The following is a 15,314-nucleotide window of genomic DNA, read 5'->3' as shown; positions in this document are numbered from 1 at the left end:
AGGTGACCTCCTTTAAGGAAAATTTAGAATATCAAAAAGGATTAAAACTCACTAGCATATAGATTAAGTGATTTTAGTCTATGTGGCAGATATAATCAAACAATTTGTTTTTGGTTGATTATATCTTCGTTGTATCAGTGCATCTTGGCAATAACACTTACTATTATACTGTTGGAAAGAGTGTTGATTTTACCTAGGAAGCACCAGATTTACAAGGAAATCACATTTGAGGGTTAAGCAGCAGAGTTGAGTGTGTGGGTTGAGTCTATGAAAACTTGCCAAATTCTCTCTGGCAGTACCAAATGTCTTATTCTATTACTAACTATGTATTAATGCCATTTGTTAGATTTGATTTTTGGAATTGTAAGATAAAATGACATATTGGCAATTTAAAAGTTTGCTAATTTAACCCCCAGAAGACTATGGCATGGTTGAATAATCTCATCTCAGTATCTCTCTGCACTAAAATCGCCTCCAATTGAAGACAAACTTTGTATTTTCATTTAGGGAGAAGGTATCCCAAACTGTCACACTGCCACCACTGTTTGCGATTAGGAAAGAATCGATTTTCAGCAGCACAACCTCAGATAATCAACTCTGCTGCTCAACCAACAAATTCATTTTCCTTACAAAGAAAAATAAACAGGCTTTCCGACAGTATGAGTAAGATTTATTGCCAAGAAGTGCTGTAATAACAAGAAAAACATGGAACAAACACAAGTTCCGTTCCTTTACTGCTTCACTGCTACGTGAAAGTGAAAGATGACATAAATCATTTTTGATGGTTAAGGATGGCAAATGTTCTGACATTTAGTTCCATGCAGTCATTGCCAAAGTTTTTACAAATGACAAAAAGTTGTGCTGTATGTTTTTTTGTTTTGTTTAATTCACTCTGGCAGGCCTGATTTCAGATGACTGACCAAATCCTGACTGAGATCCATTCTTGTCTCAAGTGCTTGAAATTGAGCATAATATCAGTTTTTTGTTTTGATCCAGAGGCATCTTTTGAAAATGTCCCCGATTCGCAAATGAGGTTAAGATCTACGGATTTTCTTTGACACGAGTTCAAACTCTCAGTTCTTTAGAGATTTTATCACTTCTGTCTTCTGCCTAATGGTACTGGAAACGATTTCACTCACCAGTGCCTACATTGTTTGAAGGAGATACTCTTGGAGGGGGTTTGTGATTCCTACACAAAAAGTGTTCTTTTACAAAACAGTAAAAGACATGAGTTGCATTATTCTGCAGACATATTTTTCTTATCAGATTTTTCACTCTCTCGTTGTACTTCCTGCAGATCCTATATTCTATCATTCATGTTCTTCTTGGAAAGGAGTGACCTTTTTGCTGCCTTTTCTTCACAAGTCGTCTGCTATCCAAGAGAAAAGTTTCTCCACTGCATGCCAATAGATGTCAACTTTACAAAGAAGATGACCATTGGTGACAGATAAAATTATTTTAATCACGTCTAACCCCCTTTTACTAAGAGTTTACTATGTCACAGCTTAGTTGCTGCTTTTAATTACTGTACACTGATTATTTTGTGTGATGGGAAAATGAGTGCTGATACATGGAATGTGTCAAAAATCCTAAAATGATGTTTTTGTACGGAAGAGCGACGAGCTGGTTATGAATATCAAGGTTGTGAGAAAACTTGTTTTTTTTTTTGTTTTTTTTTTGGCTTCCTTGATCTTAATCATTATATGTATAGTGGGTTTCTGTATGTAGGTCAGAAAACTTGTTTGACCATGTGGAATAGATTAACATAGCCTAATTTTAGACAGTACTTTTTGCTGTTAAAGTTTCCTGTGTTGGAGTTGTTTAGTTTGGCATGTTAAAAAAATCACATTTTTTTTTTTAGCTTGACGTCAGAGAGCAGACCACAAGGTAACAAGAAGAAGTAGACTTGGTGAGAATGAAGCCGTGATTGAGAAGACCTGTACTCATAACGAAGACCTTTGGAAGGCAATTAACTCCAACGTTAGAGCATTAATGCAAAAGTGATTGTCAATGATGTTGCTTGATAGCAGTTTTGCCTGCGCAAGTATAAATATCTAAACATGTCTCCACTGATCTCCACTGAAACTCGTATTTCTTGTTTTTCTTTTCCAAACAAGTTATCCCAAGGTTTTAATAAGTTACAGCTTCAAAATTGCTAAAATTTTTCATCACGTCATTTATTTGCTTAAGTCATTTAGATGTGATGATATCTTTTACATTTTGCCAGCACTATTCACTGAGAAAAAAAAAAAGGTTATGTATGTTTTTAACACAGTTTGACGTTAAGTCAGGGTACATTTTCTTGCTTTAGGTCAGAATTTCGGCTTACTCTTCCTGACAGAACTGGTGCAACCGAGTTGCGTTTGTAGACCGCGTTTCTCACACGCACCATTTTGTTTTTGTCTGCCCACAAATTTTCTATGTGACCGAGGTCAGAGCTTTGTATTCTCAACTCCAAAACATTCTGTTTGTTGTCCTTAAAACCACCTTGTGACTAATTTGGTGATTTAATTAAAGTCATTTTCTTCTTGGAGGTCCCATTTTTGCCCAATCTTTAACTTTCTGGCTGATGATTATGATGGTACTTCAACATTTCAGCGTATTATTATTTTATCATAGTGTTCAGCAAAAAAGCTCCACAACCAAAAACTTTACCCCAGTTTCACTGGGGCTTATGAAACTCTCTTATGAGCTTCAACCAGCATTTTCATAAGGCTTTTGGCTTTCCTTCTGGGACTGGAACACATACTTTAGACATAACATGTTCATCTCTAAGACAAAGAACTGTACGCGCTACTGTAAATAAAGGTTAGCCGCCAAAGCCACATCACATTCACGGAAAACACCAGCTTTAAAATTCTTAACCATGGGTGGCCGCCGAGATGCAAGACCAGCTGTTTCCAGCCTCTAAAGTTGCAGCGTTCAAACCAGATCAGCAGCAAGCATCAAACAGACTTTGATCTCCATCTAAATGAACACCTAGGAGTATAATGTTTGTCTAAATGTGTCCCACACCCAGGTCTACAGCGTGGATAGGAAAGCAGGGTGGGAGCAGCAGATTGCCTGGAGGTTTGGACACCTGTGAGTAGAGCTGGAGTTCGACTTTGTGGCAGCAGGATTTACTGCTCCACCTGAAAGCACCTTCACATTGTTTGTGTGCGTGTGTGTGTGTGTGTTTTCCCACCGTCATTATGAAACACTAGACAGAAACATCTCTTTCATCCTGTTCACACTTTCTCTCATCTTCGCGCCTTGCCTCTAATTTGCATAAGGATAATGCATAAAAATCAGCTCTCCCACATATGTGCAAATTAACTCATTACGTGTACTTTTAAAACACGGCCACTGGGAACAGGTTTGTGCGAAACATTACAGGAATGAGCTTCATTCCTGTACTGAAAACGTTTTTGACTTAATCAATGTTTTTAAAATTAACTCTCAATTGTGAGAGAAAGCTTCTTCTTGAAAAAAATGTCTTTCAACCACAACTTTCAGAGGACTTCATATTAGGTAAAAGGTTTTATTTGTCAAGAGGTAGAAAATGACATGATTTTTTAAAAAATGTATACAAATAAAAAGTGCTGTGTACATATTAGCTCAGCCCCCTTTACTCTGATAACCCTAAGTAAAATAAGTCACTTTCTAAATGTGTGACACAGTAAACATATGAATGTAGGTGCCACTTCATTTTTCTTTTTTTTTTTTATCTCAGTTTATGCTACATTGTGTTATTCCATCAGATGAAATGCTAATAAAACACATCGAAGTTTGTATTTGCAGTATGACATAGCATAAAAAAGTTCAAGGTGCATTTTTGAAATGCACTTTTGAATCGTCATATTTTGGTATTCTACGATATAGCACTAATCAAGACAGCTCACACCTTGCTTTACAAAAAGTAAATCCTCTTAGAAGGTGCAACTAATTAAAAACCAGCTCAGGCACAAAAATAAAATTCATAATCAGCTTCAATGTATTCAGCGACATTCCCCACTTCTTTATTCTGCGCTTTGGCAGCATGAACTCAAACAGCGCTTGATTAAAACCCGTCTGATCCTAAAAGAAAACATAATGCTCATCCCAATTATGTAAATAGTTGCTGTCCCGTTTTAAATTATTCCCAAAAAGCACTCGATAAACGGGAATTCTATTCTGCAAAGACGTCTAACATGAGCATAGATGTCCTCAGTTGTAAAGCGTTGTGTTTCTTTAAAACTTGGCAGGCGAAGTAAATCTCTTTTTCACACCATTCTGTGCGAGTGTGGGTGAGACAATATCAAACTGTGAGGAGGCATTTCAGTGGCGGGAACATGGAGATGTGTGAGAGCAAGAAGGAACAATATGACGGCCCATTTTTTCTGGAATATCTGTTTCATTTTATAGGGCAAAAATCGTTTCTGAGGATACACTGCACACTATGCAGGTATATGACAGGTTTTGGCTCTGTCTTTAGTAGCAACCTTCATGCCGTTCGAATGGAAACTATGCTGCCATTTTTATAGTATTAACTAAACAAAACTGGGACAAACTGTGTGATTGTGTGATCTTTAAAAGTTCCAAGGATGCATAAAAAAATTCCCTTCTCACCCTCCGCGGGTGGTCCGTTTCATCCTCTGAGCTCGGGTCCTCTACCAGAGGCCTGGGAGCTTGAGGGTTCTGCGCAGTATCTTGGCTGTGCCTAGAACTGCACATTTCTGGACTGAGATGTCTGATGCTGTTCCTGGGATCTGTTTGAGCCACTGCTCCAGTTTGGGGGTGACTGCCCCGAGGGCCCTGATGACCACAGGCACCACTGTGGTCTTCACCTTCCAGGTCTTTTCCAGTTCCTCCCTGAGGCCCTGGTATTTCTCCAATTTCTCATGCTCCTTTTTCCTGATGTTGTAATCACTTGGTATTGCTACATCCACCACAACGGCTTTCCTCTGTTCTTTATCCACCACCACAATGTCCGGTTGGTTCGCCATTACCATCTTATCTGTCTGGATCTGGAAGTCCCACAGGATCTTAGCTCGGTCATTCTCCACCACCTTTGGGGGTGTTCCCCACTTTGATCTTCCAGTCCATATTCTGCACAGATGTTCCTGTACACTATGCCCGCCACTTGGTTATGTCATTCCATGTACGCTTTCCCTGCCAGCATCTTGCACCCTGCTATTATGTGCTGGACTGTCTCAGGGGCCTCCTTGCACAACCTACACCTTGGGTCTTCTCTGGTGTGGTAGATCTGAGCCTCTATTGCTCTGGTGTTTAGGGCCTGTTCCTGGGCGGCCAGGATGAGAGCCTCTGTGCTGTCCTTGAGTCCAGCTTTCTCCAGCCATTGGTAGGTTTTCCTGACATCAGCCATTTCAGTTATTTGTCGGTGGTACATCCCATGTAGGGGCTTGTCCTCCCATGATGGTACTTCCAGCACCTTGTCTTCTGTTCCCCATTGCCTGAGACATTCGCTGAGCACATCGTCCGTTGAGGCTTTGTCCTTGATGTATTTATGGATCTTGGATGTTTCATCCTGGACAGTGGCTCTCACACTCACTAGTCCTCTGCCTCCTTCCTTACGGCTCGTGTACAGTCTCAGGGTGCTGGATTTGTATATATATATATATATATATATATATTGCAACTTTTGAGATATGAACGTCCAATACTATTAGAGACGCTATTGGCTGGTGTTTGCAAAGCAGCCAAAATAACACCAAAGACCATCTATTATAAAAATTATCCAAGAAGGACAGAAAAAAAGTACATTCACCAGAAAAACTGCAGAAAGAACATTAAGAGCAGCAGGTGTGAGAAGACTGGAACAGATGTAACAATGCATAAAAAAACACATTAACCACAAGCAGACAATAGATAAGGAAAGCAAAGTGCAAAAACACCAAGCAGAAAACAAGACAAAACATTCTAAAGAGATTAGCAGAATGAGAAGCCCTAATTACAAAGAAGCTAAAACAAAGAGAGATAACTTAGTGCGAACATAATTAATAGACACAAAGCAACAGAAGAAGACTTGGAAAAAGAAAAGTAAAATGGAAAAATAATGCAAATCCAGAGCTCTCTGTGCAGCAGCCTGCTGATGCATCCATTTCGGTTCTTCTTCTTTCCATTTATATGTGCTCACAGTTCTATAATTAACACGGATTCATGGAGACACACAAAGCAGTCATCTGAATCTATGCATGTGCAGCTCATCCTGTTGCAGAAATGACTGACGCACAGCAAAATAATCTCCTTTTCATGAAATATGTCCAAGTCAGGAGGCCAGCTCATGAGAGAAATTGGATTATTTTAAATTGAATGCGGTTTTGTGAAACTTCATTGAAAGGTCAAAACTAGTTTGTTACAACCAACTAATTTGACTGTCTGCTTTGCTGTCACGCATCTGAAAAATCACCCTGTAAAAATCCAAACATTTAGTTTTCATTTCAGGTTTCCTGCATTTCGAGATGTTTCAATACCGTTTTTTTTTTTTTATGTTCAATACCTTCCGATGCTATTGTGTGAAAATGTTGCTAATGCTTTGCAAATTTGTGAAAAAATAAATTAAAGTCTTTCTGAACCCTGGCATAATATTTGCTAAGCGTTTCGTAAAACAACAGTTCCTCTTGTTGTTTCATTCATCTTATTTTCCATTTTGTTGCTCCTGAAGCAATAGCTCTGCTTTCTTGGCAACTCAGTTAGCATTTACAGAGAGTCTAGTTCTGATGTAAACATTAATCCTGGGATAAGGGTCTAAGAACTCTGAAGGTTCACAGATAAACTACCCCTATCTGATTAACACGAGAACCGGTGGAGTGCAGTGATAAGAGTCTCTGACATCCACAAAATACTTGGAATTTAGAAATTTGATGAGTTGGAACATGTTGGCTGTTGCTGTGCTTGCATCCATTCTGTGACACCATTCTGGTTCACAGATCTATGAACAATTCTTCCAGCCTCATGGTTTCCTTTTTATTATGCCATCTGTGATCTCCAGTCAAGCTAAGAAGAGATCTAAAAAAAATCACTTGAGTGATTTGGTGAATAATTTGATAAAGTCCGATGCCTTCAAGAAATATGGGGTTTGTTTGTCATAAAAAAAAAAAAGGAACTTGAATGTTCCAAGTTGTTTTGCAACTTGGAAAATTTTTAATAGACCGATTATAATGAATAAAAAAATCCATGAAAAAGTAATAAATCTGTGTAATAAATCTGTATGTCTGACCTCTGTTTTATAATAACACTGCAGTTAGCATCTGTAAACTCCATCCCATTTATTGATATTCCTGGTAAAGGTGCGTTACAGTTCTAACAATACTATGAAAGTTTAGGTTAGTCACTATGTTTTTGTTTCCCAACTTACACGTGCATAGGATGTTCTGTTGTATTTACCCTTTTTAAGTGACTAAGATAAACTTGTGTCATGTTTATCCCCCAAGCAAACAGGAAGCTTTGGATCACCTGATTCAAGTGACTCCTGGATCTTCTCTTAGAAGAAATTCAACAGGTTTAATTGTATATTTAATTTATGACGTTATCACGCTGAAGTAAAATATCTATTTCCTTTCAAACATCTTTGCCGCAAGTGAAAACAATTCTGGTTTAGATTAGCATAAAGAAAAAACAACACTAGCTTGGGTATGAACTTGTTTGTGGTTATATGTGTCAGAGATGCTGGTTAACAGCTAAGAAAAGGCTACAAGTTTGTAAGGCTACAAGCTTTCAAATGTGAGAAAGTTACTGAGCTGATGAGAAGTGATTTCAGCAGACATGCTGAAATCATGTCTGCTGATTCCAGCAGACATGATTTCAAAATCTTGTAATTAAGGGGATAATTACAAGATTGTAATTGAATAACTAGCAGGTCTTTACATAGCTCAGGTAAATCTTGAGTTAAGCATGAGTATTAAAGATGTGGTAGCAGATTTTGACAGAAAATCAGAAAGGTAATTGTTTTGTTTCCCCTCGCATATTTATCAGTGTTAATTGTATTCATATTATGTGGTACTTGAAAATTATTACAAATCACTTTGTTAGCTTGCATAGTTGCAAAGCGATTTGTACTACAAGAACGAAAAACTGAAAGTTTCTCCTAGATTTCTGTAAAACAAAGAAAATTCACATTTATTACATTTGCTAAAGCTTCAGTAACATTTGGATAAAATCTGTGGCACTGACTTATACCACAGGTTTTCTCTCCAGTGATCATTATTTATAATAAACTTACCATGCAGTACTATGATAAAGACCAGTGCATTAACTATTGGGAGTAAAAGCACATCCAGGAGTCTTTCAGAAAAAGAAAAAGTGGTGAAAGGATACCGGTGGTCCAGTCGGTGCCATAGGCTTTGTGATGTGTCCTGCCTCTCGGTATCAACCTGTAGACCAGAAGAGAAGCAATATTACTCTTTAGCCACACAAAAAAACACTCTCTAAAGTGTCTGCTGTGTGATGGGAAGTGATGAAAACCGGCACTCCTGGACAGCTTGAGGGGCTATATCCACTCATCTCCTCTTATACAAGTGAGACCTCTGGGCGGCCATAGTGGAAACGTCCCAATCTCATACCCTGCACAATCCCTAAAGCGCAGCTACAGTGAGACCACAGCCTGATATTCTCCTGTACGGAGTCACACCCCGAGCCAGGTTAAAAACACAACAGAATTTGGCCTCGTACCTCCAGCGGGATGAATCTCCAGCCTTGACGGCCCCATCTTTCTTTGGCCAATCAATCCAAAAGAGATTCACAGACTTCTTCTGATTCATAGCATGCAGATAAGAGAAAGATTACAAGGAAAAAAAAAATGAAAGAGATATGCTAAAGAGATGCTGGGATGCACCAGTGAGATGAGGTGAGAGGTGTTTGTATGCGTAGATGCGTCCATGCCAAAAAACAAAAAAAAAAAAAAAACATCAGCTTTTACTTGTGCAGCGTAGGATGTGGTGCACGAGACTCAAAAGTGCATTTCCTTTACTTTTATGTTAGGTGGTGTGCAACTAAAAACCAGAGATCAGATTGAAGGTTTGATCCAGGTCTCTTTAATATGAGACCTGGATGCATTTTAGCAGTAACTCATAATTTTGGGTAGTATTAAAAAAAAAGGAAATAACTAGGGCACTTACAAGTATGTGTGCAGATTCAGAAAATACAGTTTAACAGCCTCTACACACGGCATAAAAAATATGTGCTGACATCTTTCATGCTAATGTTACTGATATGCTTTAAAGGAAACCCGCACTTATCTTTCCAAGGTTCATTTGGAAAAAAATGTTTTGTAATGAAAAAACTTTTCTAAGATAAATTTGTGATGGGTATGTCACCAGTCCTCTCAATTGCATTTGAAACAAGTACTTCTTTGATAATCAGTGACTGGCTTATTATTATTTTTTTTTTTCGTAAGAGTCATAAGTCAATGTAGAGCTTGCAGGGAAAAATTAAAAATGTAGACTTTAGTGAAAAGATTCACAGATATGTTTAATAATGAAAAAAAAAAAATCAAAAATCCTCATCTTTTACCTCAGAGGAAACATCCTGAAGGTTGCCGTCTGTCTCCTCTTCCACTCTGCAGTAAGGCACAAAAAGGTTCAGAAAACATCCCGACTCAATGACACAAAACATAGAAACACCTCTGTGATTAGTTGTGTCTTTTCTTTATGGCGATTTTGACAGGGATATTGCTAACATTACCTTAGTATACTCTGATTTTCTGTCCTATAGAAATTTCTTCTTGACCGGTTTTTATGTGTTTAGCTTTGTCTTGCTCCTGGATTGAGCTTCCGAAAGTGCTATTGCTGCCATTAACGTGGTCTCGTCCTTTTTTTGTGAGCTTTGGAATGTACTTGAATCTCAGTGCTTAGGGGTTTTTAGTTTAGAAATATGACTAAAAATGTAAAAAAAAAAAAAAAAAAAAATTTTGTGTTTAGCAGTGTTTCTTTTCTGGAGTAACTGCAGGAGGAATTGTTGCCAATAACTTTGTATAATCTATTTGTTTTTCTTTGCTGTAGAAAGTACCCCAGGCTCTGGACTTCTTCATTTAGCTATGTGTCCTTCTTGGACTCTGACAGACGTCTGACTCCTATTAGCTTGTGTACTATAGCTTTTTCTTTGCTTTTATGTAGAAAGTACCCTCAACTCTGTGCTAGCTGTCTTTTGTTTTTGTTCATAGTGGGGAAGCTGACGTAGGTATTGCTCCCATTTACTCTTTTTACTTTTCTACTTATAGGCCAGTGAGTTCTTTCCGTTGTTCTCTTATCTCCCAGGGTGGCCCTGCTGGAGTTTTATTTAATGGTGCCACATGTTCACACAGACTGAGGGATTGCTGAAAATGTAGTTAACTACATGGACTGAGGTGGCTTCTGTACCAACTGGCATTATATGATCAATAAAATTTTAATGTGCTATAATTTAAACTGACCTTCAAATACAATTTGTTATGATTCTGATCATATGTTTCTACTGTACTTCAATGAACTGGACTTGAGATGAACTGAATTGGGATCGATTAAAATCTATTTAGTTGGATACACATCTGGCTTTTTTGTGTTGTAAACAGCCTTTGCAAAAATACTTGTCATTAATTGCCGCTTTAAAAAAAAACAACAAAAAAACGAGTGAACTGAATTTAACTGAACCACAAAGAGACAGAGTCAAATCTCAAGGGTTTTCATTTCCAGATTGTTTGGAGCTTTAGTTTGAAAAGCCAATCATGCACAGCAAGTAACATGAATGGAGCATGAAAGTCATCTTAGAACACCAAACCGAGATCTGAAAATGACCTTTCAGGCACCTTCATCAAAATCACCCACTTCTTCCGCATCGCACCAGGAAAATGTCAGTGGGGTAAAACCTTTGATAAATGACAAAGCGGAGCAGGAATCTGCTAGACATGCTACACAGCTGCTGTGATTACACTGCAGAGGTGCAGCGTCGCGTCGGCTGCTCGGCTTGTTCACTTTGACTAGAAATACAGTGACGCAGCAGCAGCAGCAGCCTCTGAATGCCCAGTGAGCCACTTCTTGGGAAAACAACAGCATCATCTTGCCTTTCATTCACTCCACTAATCCATGTGAACTCATTGGTCTGTGGGAGTAAAATGTCTCACGGCGCATAAATGGCTGCTGATGTTTGCTCCTACAGGTCAGCAGTTAACTCTAAGAGCCCAGTAGTGTTGCTCAGGACACTTTGAGATATTCTACTGCTATTCATCACAGTGTGTCTGTGCGGCTTTTGAATGTGCTGACACAAAAGGCCTTTACCAACAACTCCCTGCAATAACCGCCCAGGAGGTTCTTAACAGATCAACAAAGTGCTGCGACAACTTAAAGCTGTGCACATTTGGGTCTTGGCTGCCCTCCCTCCACAGCCCAGCTCTCTCTCTCTCTCTCTCTCTCTCTGTTTATTTAGAACAGACTTAAAATATTGCCTCTCAGATGATTATTCTTCATCATGTTGCTGTAACTTAATTTTCAGTTTTGGTCCTGTATGCAACAGAACTGAGATTATTTTGTGCTTTTCGTATGTTCTGTTGTTTTCCATTATACGTCCTCCTGTCGCCATCAAACTAGCATAGCTACAATACTTGCGATACGACATAGAAACAAGAAGGGCAAAAGTGAACAATTTTCAGTTGTTTTATTATGTAAAAACACCAAAGACCTCTGCGTTCTCTACCTCCTTAAATATAAAACCTCTAAAAACTGAGCTATTTTTTTTATACAAGCAACATTCTAAAACTAACACTATGCGTCCAACTGAACAGACCATTGCTATGCTCAAATATAGTGGGGGCAGCATAATGCTTTGGGGATGTTTTTCTTCCGCAGTGACAGAGAAGCTGATCAGAGTCGGTGGAAAGACAGATGGAAATACATAGATTGAGATTGTTAAAAGACTTGAGGCAGTGATAGGGAAGGTAAAGCGCACTGACCTTTCAGAAGAATAGCCCCAACTCTATCGCCGAAAATACTTTAAAATGGTTTAGATTAAAGCATGTTAATGTGATAAAATGGTCCAGGTAAAGTTCACACTTAAGTCCAACGGAATATTGTGAGATTTTCTCTTCTCATCAAATCTGCTGAGCTTAAAACATATATTGCAAAAGGAAGAATGGGCAAAGCATTCAGCTTGAATTTTCGAATAGACAGGCAGCTGTATTTGCTGCAAAACATGGTTTTTAAAAAAGCCACCTTTTTTTAGATTTTTATACAGAAAACATTTTGAAAATCATGTATAATTTTTTTTTCATGTCTCTTTCATTATGCACTACTTTTTGTCCAGGATGCGTGACATAAAATCCAAATGAAATTTGCTGAAGTTCGGTGTTGTATTGTGACAAAATGTGAATAAATTCAAGAGGTATGCATACTTTCGCAATTCATTGTAGCTTCTTTTTTTTCTGCCTTTCTTTTCAGGCAGTTTTCTCACCTGTTTTTACACCTATTTTGCAACACCTGCTGTCTGCAGTAATTTGTCTCCCTTTTTATCTTCTCTACGACCACTTCTCCCCGATTACTCTTCCTGTTTTTACAACACCTCCTTTAAATTCTCCTCCTTCTCACCTCCAAGTCTCAGCTCCTGTTCTAATTATTCAGCCAACACAGGACTCCATTCTTCTTTTTCGAAGAAAAACAAGACTAAATCGAGTCGCACAAGTGTTTTGGTAAGTAGTCGCACGTGATTTGTGGCTCACAAGCGCCGTTATGGTGGCTCAGCTACGGAGCTGTTGTTTTTACTGCTGCTTTACGGCGCAGTGCAACTCGCTGCAGGATGTGGCAGGCCGTGACAGGCCTGGGCAGCCTGCGATGCACATGGCACAGCACCTTCGTCTGGCGGGACTTATTCCGTGTCGACAGGCTGCGTCACCGAGCTGATGGAGAGAGGAACGGGCAGGTGAGGTGTGAGGGAAAGAGGAAAAGACGGATCCAGAGTCGTGAGCACGACGGTGGATGATAGGTGATGACTTGACAGTGACAAGATGGGTTGATCTAATGCCGGAGAATGTGTGAGTAAAAGATTGAGCGGGAGACGGGCAAGAGCAGTTTGAGAAAAAGACGTGGAAGGGGATATGAGAGAGCTGCGATTTTTCCAGTACCAACGTGTAGCAAAGACAAGGAAGGGGGCGTTTCTGTGTGAAGAAGCTGCTTTGTGACTTGTAGAAAATATTTAGCTGTACGTCAGTCTCCTACCAGAGCCTTGCTTTTTACTATCAATGCCCCTCTTGTTCTCTGCAGCCATTGTTTTATATTCATTCAGCCCAAGCTCCTCAACTCTTCTCCAATTCAGAAGAATCAATCTGAAATTTTGTCACAGTGGCTTAAATATTCACAACATTTCAAATCCGGCGCATTTTCTTTTTATTTTATGATGACAAGTTTCAATATTTCCAACTGATTAACAAAAATGTACAAAATAATTCCAAAGCTTATAACATATTTAAAAAAAATGTAATTTACAAATAAAAAAATTTGATGTGCAGTATCCATTTGCTTTCAAGCTTCTTTACTTTGATCTAAGTAGAAACCATTGCAGATGTCACCACATCTGGGGCATGCCACAATTTTCCAATTTAAAATCTTTTGAAAATAAAGCGTCCCTTTGTTTACACTATGGATTACTTTCTGCTGGCGTATCCTCTACCATTTCAATAAAATCTAACAGTCCTGGTGGATGCAACGTGCCGAACAAAGTACTGGAAATTTGACAACGATAAACAAACAATGAGAAGACGCAATAAAGTGCACGAGAGACGGAAACACGAGAAACTTAGCATAGATGTGTATCCATTTCAGGAAATGGAGAACAATAAAGATCGGCCCAGTTGAAACGGCATGATGTGAAGCCCCGATTGTCCCGCCTGGCTCCCAAAATAAGGTCGAGCTCTCCATTCTGCTGGGAAAGCACACCCAACACAAATAACACCCCACTCAAAGAGAAGCGCACAATGGCTGCAAGTTGATCTCTTGCAATCTGGCTAAAGCTGTGGGACTGAAATGTGCAACGAATCCAACAGAAAAGTCCCAGCTCCTCCTCCTGAGCTCCTGTGTGCTGATAAAATCTGGACCGTCTGCCTCAGAGGTCAGTTGTGACTCAAGCGCTTCTTGACTCACTGCGGCACGTCACAGCACTTTGCGCATTGGCCTTCGCTTTTCATCACGATTTCAAGGAATACCTTAATAGTTCCAGTACCTTATTTTGTTTACATCATTTTTGCCAAACAAAATCCGGCATGCAACATCCATGCTTGCAAGTTGACACTTCTATTATGCAGGATGAACAAGGACGGTTTGCTATGTGTGTGTATGTGCGAACGTGTGCTTGTGTCACCGTGGCGCCATCAGTCCATCCGACACTGGTGGAGATGATAAAGCCAGGCTGTTTGTGTTCACATAATGACCACGAAGAAGAGCTCATAACTTTACTGCAAAAGATTTGACCGGCCCCTCTGTTTCCGTCAGAGTGGGTGAGAGGAAGAAAGAGGAATTTAAAGAGGAGTGGGTGATGTTAAAGATAAAAACAAAGGAGGCTCACAGGGAATGTGTTGAGGTTTTTTTTTTTTCCAACACATAGTTTAGACCAAAGAAAGCTGTAAGTCATCATTGGAGTTTCCTGTTCCCGACTCCCACTGGGTTGCTTTTTCCCTCTGGAGACACTAAAAACATACTCGATGGTGTACAAAGCGCCTCGACAGGAACTGGAATGAGCAACATGCACAACACATTTACAGCCCAGTGCAACATATACAAAGAGAATACGGTGCTAAAAACACAAATCGAAATGGACATTTTAGTCACTTATCTGTTACAGATCATATCTGCTTGGACATACAGGTACAAAAACATATCACTTTTTATTCTCGCATGACTTTAACGAATTTGAGAAAATTTAACATCACTGCAGAACTCTGATAACTTTCCTGCTAGACACTATGCGGACTTTGGGCTTACTAAAACACAATGAACCAACACCAACAGATGCCGAGTCACTAATCTTTATCCAAATACCTTTATGCTCAAGTAAAATTTTAAATGTTCTTCTGAAAAGGAGACAGCAAAGTAAATTAACTTTCAAGATAGACAGATGGCCTTCCGTCTCTGATTCTAAGAATAGATTTCAAGTCTTCATCAGAAAATCGAGTGTTTGGAGAAACAAAATGTCGTCATGCATGAGGATCACTTAGGCCTCTCATGTTGCGATTTTCAATATACAAACATAAAAACAAAGAACAACGTAAGATAGGTTTCCATCTTTGTTTTGTCAGCTTAAAAAAAAGAAAAAAAAGAAAAAAAGAATTGCTGCTCACATATGACCAGATCCAAGCCTGCTATATTTGGGTCAGTCTGCAG

At 39.1% G+C, this 15,314-nt stretch overlaps 1 protein-coding gene across 1 annotated transcript in view; it reads right to left on the bottom strand.

Annotated features, from left to right (window-relative positions):
* The window catches only part of LOC103456924 (sodium/hydrogen exchanger 9), a 78,551-nt gene that overhangs the window by 5,838 nt on the left and 57,399 nt on the right, over positions 1 to 15,314 (bottom strand). Inside the window, exons 13-14 of the mRNA XM_008396808.3 lie at positions 9,490 to 9,535; positions 8,296 to 8,351 (exon numbers count right to left, since the gene is read on the bottom strand). Of these exons, the coding sequence (XP_008395030.2) occupies positions 8,296 to 8,351; positions 9,490 to 9,535 (102 nt within the window). The remainder of the gene's footprint in view (positions 1 to 8,295; positions 8,352 to 9,489; positions 9,536 to 15,314) is intronic.

Source organism: Poecilia reticulata, chromosome 20, assembly GCF_904066995.2.
Source record: "Poecilia reticulata chromosome 20, P_reticulata-male-v2, whole genome shotgun sequence".
In the NCBI taxonomy this organism is placed as follows: domain Eukaryota; kingdom Metazoa; phylum Chordata; class Actinopteri; order Cyprinodontiformes; family Poeciliidae; genus Poecilia; species Poecilia reticulata.
The sequence above is the reverse complement of the archived record's forward strand: the minus strand, read 5'-3'. Positions and strand labels throughout refer to the sequence as shown.